The sequence below is a fragment of the Pyrgilauda ruficollis genome, unplaced genomic scaffold (genome assembly GCF_017590135.1).
Source record: "Pyrgilauda ruficollis isolate IOZ18807 unplaced genomic scaffold, ASM1759013v1 scaffold47, whole genome shotgun sequence".
In the NCBI taxonomy this organism is placed as follows: domain Eukaryota; kingdom Metazoa; phylum Chordata; class Aves; order Passeriformes; family Passeridae; genus Pyrgilauda; species Pyrgilauda ruficollis.
In genome coordinates this window covers 4,984,915-4,991,138 of record NW_024526266.1, presented here as the reverse complement: position 1 = coordinate 4,991,138, position 6,224 = coordinate 4,984,915, and the positions used below count along the sequence as shown (strand labels likewise).

At 59.9% G+C, this 6,224-nt stretch overlaps 1 protein-coding gene across 2 annotated transcripts; it reads left to right on the top strand.

Moving 5' to 3' along the window:
• The first annotated feature begins 22 nt into the window (after nt 1-22).
• Nucleotides 23-5,878, top strand: FAM78B (family with sequence similarity 78 member B). 2 transcript variants are annotated; one of them, XM_041479015.1, is made up of 2 exons: nt 23-208; nt 1,719-5,878. In XM_041479015.1, the coding sequence occupies exons 1-2, from the start codon at nt 81-83 to the stop codon at nt 2,239-2,241; spliced, it is 651 nt and encodes a 216-aa protein (XP_041334949.1). In that variant the 5' UTR covers nt 23-80; the 3' UTR covers nt 2,242-5,878. The 2 variants fall into 2 exon arrangements, with proteins under 2 accessions (XP_041334949.1, XP_041334948.1); XM_041479014.1 differs by having other exon boundaries at nt 23-343.
• Nucleotides 5,879-6,224: the final 346 nt, after the last annotated feature.

Below are 6,224 nucleotides of genomic sequence, written 5' to 3'. Positions count from 1 at the left end.
GCCTGGCTGGCACAAGGGGCGGGCGGCGGCGGGACCGGCCGCCCCCCCGGGCCCGCGGTGACGGCGGCTCGGCCGCGGCCATGGGGTGCCTGCAGAGCGTGGCCTGCAAGGCGCGGGTGCGCCGCGAGCAGATCGTGGTGTCGGACGTGTCGGCCACCATCGAGCCGGCGGCCACGGCCATCGAGGAGAGCTCGCCGGTGGTGCTGCGGTACCGCACGCCCTACTTCCGCGCCTCCGCCCGCGTCCTCATGCCGCCCATCGCCCGGCGGCACACCTGGGTGGTGGGCTGGATCCAGGCCTGCAACCACATGGAGTTCTACAACACCTACAGCGACCTCGGCGTGTGAGCTCCGCGGGCGGGCGCGGGGGCACGGGTCCGGGCGGGCCGGGCTGGGAACGGCGGGGGCTCCTCGGTGCGGGCACCTGCCCTGCTCCGCCCGCAGGCACCGGGAGCTGCACCCCGGCATTGGGAGCCTCATTCCCGGCATCGGGAGCTGCACCCCGGCATCGGGAGCTGCACCCCGGCACCCTGTGCAGCCACAGCCCCAGCACCCTGTGCTGCCCCTCTGCCCCACCTCTGCAGCCACAGGCACACATGGGCATCACCTTCATCCCAGCCCCGCTCCCCGACCCCACAGTTCCTGCTCCTCGGGCCCCACAGCTGGTCCCGCACCGTCCCGCTGGCCCGGAGCTCGCCCTTCCGAGGGCTTTGCGGCCGCTGTCTCCCACCAAGCATCGTTTCTGCTTTGGGACTGGGGCTGGAGCATGGGCAGTGCTGGGGGAGTTGCCCCCTTGGCTTGTGTTAGAAGAGGGAAAGGTTGCGGTGCTGGGCAGAAGTGGCAGCTGGAAAACAGCCTTTCCCAAGGCTGAGCGTGCAGGTGGCTTGTAATCCCTTTGGGGATGCCGAGGGGCAAAGCTGTTGGCTCTCTGTCTGTGTCTTCTGTCTTTGGAAAGGGGTGATGCAGGAGGGGAGATGTCCGGAGGGGTCTGTTCTGCAGCTCACCGGTGGGCTCCTGCTGCTGGAGCAACAGGTCCTTGTCCTGCATCCTTGTATTGCCACAGATTGGTGTGCACGGGGCACTGGAGCACTTGGGGACGTTGGAGTGGAGGTGATCACTTGGAGGGATGGCAGAAGTGTGGCCCCAGCCCCTCTGCTGCGAAGCTGCTCCCGTGTTACTGCCGCACAGGCCTCACCGTAGCCATGGTGTTGGTAGCACGGCCAGCAGCAAAGATTTGGGCTGCATTCCCCTCCCCCCAGCCATATTGCCGGGATTTCATGGTGCCAGTGGCAGGCTTGATTGTGGGGTTCAATTGTTGTACGTGTCTTGGTATTTAAGGTGTAAAAATCACAGACCTCCTGCAGGAGGGGGCTGCTGATGGGCTGGGCCCGTGCCCTGGTCACTGTGCTGCAGCTGGGGGCAGGGAAGGCTGTTCTCCAACACAGGAGCTGATTAAGGAGAGAGTGACCCCAAAGAGACTCAGCAGTGGGTTTTGGCCGAGTCAGTTTAATTGCAGGTTAATTAAAATGGCATTGTGTTGGCAGAGCAAAAGCTCAAGCTGGACGTGCTCAAGGAACCGAAGCTGAATTTGTTCTTCAGGGCTGTCCCTGAGAGTTTGCTGCAGGCAGGCAGAGGGTCCCCGTGCTGCTGGCTTCCCCATCCCTCGCCAGGCACTGTTGCTGCCATTTCCCTGCTCATCTTCCTCTTCTTCTTCACCAGGTCAAGCTGGGAACTGCCCGACCTGCGAGAAGGACGAGTGAAAGCCATCAGCGATTCGGATGGGGTGAGCTACCCCTGGTATGGAAACACCACAGAAACCGTGACCCTGGTGGGGCCCACTAACAAGATCTCCAGGTTCTCAGTGAGCATGAACGACAATTTCTACCCCAGCGTGACGTGGGCCGTGCCCGTGAGCAACAGCAACGTGCCGCTGCTGACCAGGATTAAAAGGGACCAGAGCTTTACCACGTGGCTCGTGGCCATGAACACCACCACCAAGGAGAAGATCATCTTGCAGACTATAAAGTGGAGGATGCGAGTGGACATTGAGGTGGACCCCATGCAGCTGCTGGGGCAGAGGGCACGGCTGGTGGGCAGGACTCAGCAGGAGCAGCCGCGGATCCTCAGCAGGATGGAGCCCATCCCACCCAACGCACTAGTGAAGCCCAACGCCAACGACGCCCAGGTGCTCATGTGGAGACCCAAGCGAGGGCAGCCCATCGTGGTGATACCTCCCAAGTAGGGCGTGCAGGTGAGGACCTGGGTGCCCCCAGCCCGCTGCAGACGAACAGGGCTGCCGAGCCAAAGCAGACCTCTTGGGTTCTCCTGCCTTTGTTGTTGTGGTTGGAAACGTGGCTCCTCCTCGGTCAGAAATAGAGCCTGGCTGGCACAAGGGCACAGAAGAGGGTTTGCTGAGCTGGAGGATTTCCCAGGAAGCAGAATGGAGTACTTGCAGCTGGCACAGAGGCTGTCTGACACAAAGGACTCATCTTTCCTTGCGGGGCAGCGCGAGGAGCTTGAGTGTGGTTGAACCGTGCCCGTGGCAGATGCTGCTTCCCACCCGGCCGGAGGCAGAGGCTGTTCCTGCTGGCAGCGGGGGCTGCTGCGGTCCCTTGTCCCTGCCGTGTCCGTACCTATGCATTTCAGATCCGTGATCCACCCCTGGCCTGCCCGCTGGCACCGGGCGGGAGGGGCGGCAGTGGGGTGGGACCGGGCGGTGCTGCGGCGGGGCAGAGCCCGGTGCTGCCGGTGCCACCGCTCGGGAGGGGTCTTCTGCAGCCCGGGGGGAGCGGGACGCGTTTTGCATGCATCTGGGTGTGTTTGGAGTAGTTGTGAGTGTAGGAGATGCCATAGCTCTTTTCTGTCTTGGAGTGAGGTCTAGGGGCAGGTTAGATGTCCTTTTGTTTTAAGGTGCACTAAGTCTTTGCATTCCTCAGCCTCCCCTCCCGAGTCCCGCTGGCCCTTCTCTTTCGGGAGCAGAAGGGATTCTCAGCCAGGTGGGAAAAGGGGGCAGTGCTGTTCTCCCAGCCCAGGTGCTCTGTGTGTGGTACCCAAACCAGCCCAGAGGTACCCTGGACTTGCTTCGCTTCACCGCAGACCCCGCTCCCTCGCTAGAAGTTGGGTGCTTGCTCATTTTCCACGCAAATGCTGGCTCACGTGGAGGCCTCTTCCCCAGCCACCCATGGCTACTGGCTGGGCCACCAGTGGAGGGGCCAGCACGCTTTGTGGTACCTCCCCAAGCTCTGTGGAGGGCAGGGATGTGAGTGGAGGCTGTTCAGGGCAGGCCTGGGTTTGCCTGGGAAAGAGGAGGTGAATGTGCTGCCTGGGGGCTGCCTCCTGCTGCTGCCGTGCTTGGGAGGGGTCACAGGGGGATTTATTTGCCTTTCTCCTCGCTCTTTGCTGCCTGGATGGCTGGCATTGGCTGGTCCATGGGGCAGCACGGTGCTGTGGGATGCAGCTGGCAGTTCCCAGGATCTCACCCTGGAGTTGCAGCAGAGGCATGAACCATGGCTGTGCTGCTGCTCTGGGTGCTCCATCGTTCCTGGGCAGGTGGTTATGGCTTTTGCTGCTTTCTCTGCTCTGTCCTCCCTGGCACGAGCCCTATAGCTCCTCAGCTCGCAGCCCTGCCTTCTTCACACTGCAGGGAGGTTGTGCTGCCCTGGGGATGCAGGTCATTCCTGCTGGGAAGGTCCAGCCTGGGGAGGAGTGCTGGGTGACACTTCCGTGCACCCCAGGCCCTGCCAGCACAGGGGCTCCCGAGGCATCTTAGACCAAAAATCCCTGTGAAATCCCCGTGCTATTTATTGCCCTCAGTAGTGTTTGCTGCTGATCCAGTTCTTTATTTATTTTCCCTCTGGGAGCGTTTCCTTTGGACGCCTTGGCACAACAATTCCGTGTGCCGGGGCCAGCGCTCCTGCTCCTCCCGCCTGGCCTCGCGCTGGGCTGGGAGCCTGCTGCTTTCCGTGCCTGTGTCGGGTTCTGCAGGGGCTACAGCCTCGCTGGGGGGCAGGTTTGGAGGGACAGAGGGCTTTGAGCTTTGGTTTGCTGTGTTTTCTGCAGCAGAGCTCCCACAGGGAGCTTGCTGGTGTGGGAAGATGTCCTGCTCTTGTGAGACTGTGGTTTTGTCCTGGTGTGGGACCGATGGCAGCTTTTGCCATCGCTGATGTTTTGTTTCTCAAAAAGTGTGTGTGGAGAGGGGTTAGAGACTTGAAATACAATTTTCCTTAAGGACTAGGGGAGGAGGGGTAAGTACCTTTTGGTTTGAAGTAAGGCAGGTGTATACTTTTGACCCAGGGGGACAGAAACATCTCTGGCAGCATCAGAGCTAAAATGCCAGAGGAAGGGGTTCCCCAGTGAACAGGCAGCTCCAAGGTGGGCTTCCTGCTGGGACAGGATGCTGTGTCCAGAGGCTGTGTGAGCCAGCTCCCCAAAACCCACGGGAAATGGCTGCATGCTGTGTCAGCCCAGGGAGCTGCTGTGGCACTGCCATGGCTCCAGTGTCTGGGAGAGTGGGGACACTGCTGCAGGGATGCTGTTGAATTCAGCATTGCCACCTTTTGGGATTTGCTGGCCAGTCTGAGCCTTGGCACGTGGCTGATGCCATGACACTGAGACAGCAGTAGCTGAATTTCTATCCATGAATGTCTGCAACATCCTGGTGCCAGGGTCAGGCTCCATGCCTGGCTGTAGCCATGTGCCTGACGCCCCAGGGCTGCCCCAGCCTGCAGGCAGGTGTTGGCTGAGCCCTGGGGCTGTGCCTGTGTTCACCTCTCCAGGCTTCTGCCAGGCTTCCAGTCCCACTCCTCTGACAGCTGGATTTGATGCACTTGGTTTGGTGCATGGGTTGTCTTTGTGGACATTTCCCCGTTAAAAAAGAAGGGGAAAAAAAAAAAGTTTGCAAAAATTGTTTTCAAAGAAACACGTGCAAACAGCGTTTACAGAAACGTGCAGGCATTGTGCGTGTTGGCAAAGGAGGGTGTTCACACCTGGCTGGAGATGGAGCTCTGGGGCTGTTGGTGCTCAAAGGAAGGAGGGAAGGTGTGGGGAGAGTTCCCATGTACGAGTCTGAGTTTGGCTCGTTCCTTGTGGCTGGATGAGCACTCAGACCCCTGGGCTTCACCCCATGGGATGCTTTCCCTGTGCCCCCCTTCCCAACCAGCACCCCATTTTCTCAGGGAGGGGCAGCCCATGGAAATGCCCACCCTCACACTCCCTGTGCCCTGAGCCTCGGGGTGCCCCTTCCCCTCCTTCCCAGCCTCGGGTCACTTATTTATTTATCTATTTATTTATTTAAGTTATTTATTGGTATTTATTGACAACTGGAAGTCGGGGTGGGGGGGCTCATTTCTGCTGCACAGTGGGGGCAGCTGGGTCTCCCCCATGCCCAGCCCCTTGCGTTCTGGGGTGCTGCTGGGAGCACCTCTGGGGAGGGATGCTTGTGGGTCCCCACACTCCCGTGCCCTTTTTGAGAGGGAGGGGAAGCAAGGGGAACCCCACCGTGCCTGCAGGGAGGGCACCCGCTGCTCACCCCCTCCCTGCAGAAGCTTGGAGTCCCTGTGCTCCCTCCCCTGCCCATCCCTGTTTACTGACCCAGCCTCCTGCTGCTTCTCCCGCTGGATTTGCTGTTGCCAGCTCCTGGAGAGGGCGGGAGGAGCCAGGATGGATGAATGTCACTATGGAGAACAGACCAAACCAGGTATTCTGCTGCCGTGTAGGGAAAATCAGAGAGAGGAAAGCTGGTTTTGCAGAGTGCCTTAAACACAAATGACTTTACCGAGTAGGGGGCTTGGACTTCTGTCTCTGGATGTTATTACCAACTCAAAAAATGTTGCATTTCACTTCTCTGGGATTAAAACTACTCGAGCTGTATTGGAGCCAAACCTTGTGTCCGAGTGTCTCTGGCTGGTTTGTACCTCTGGGGCCATGGCAGCACCGGGGAGCGGGCAGGAATTCATGGAATTTCAATCAGCCCCTACCTGCCTCAGCAGTGGCACCAGTGGCTGTCCCTGCTGGCTTTAAGCCCTTGGGTCTGGTGGCAAGATTTGCTCCACTTTGTCCTGACTTGCAGGTGGCTTCTGTGCTGTCCCAGAGAGGTTGTGCTGGCCCTGCAGTGCCCTTCCCCAGGGGATGCTCTGAGCAGGCTGTTGGCACAAAGGCTGCTGTGGGGCTGTGCCCTCACACCTCAGCAAATTGGGCAAGTTGGTTGGAAAGCCTGGAGCAGGCAGA

Coding starts and splice junctions, on each gene's coding strand:
- FAM78B (XM_041479014.1), top strand. CDS start 81: ATGGGGTGCCTGCAGAGCGTGGCCTGCAAGGCGCGGGTGCGCCGCGAG. Junction 344..1,718: donor ACCTACAGCGACCTCGGCGT/GTGAGCTCCGCG, acceptor CTTCTTCACCAG/GTCAAGCTGGGAACTGCCCG.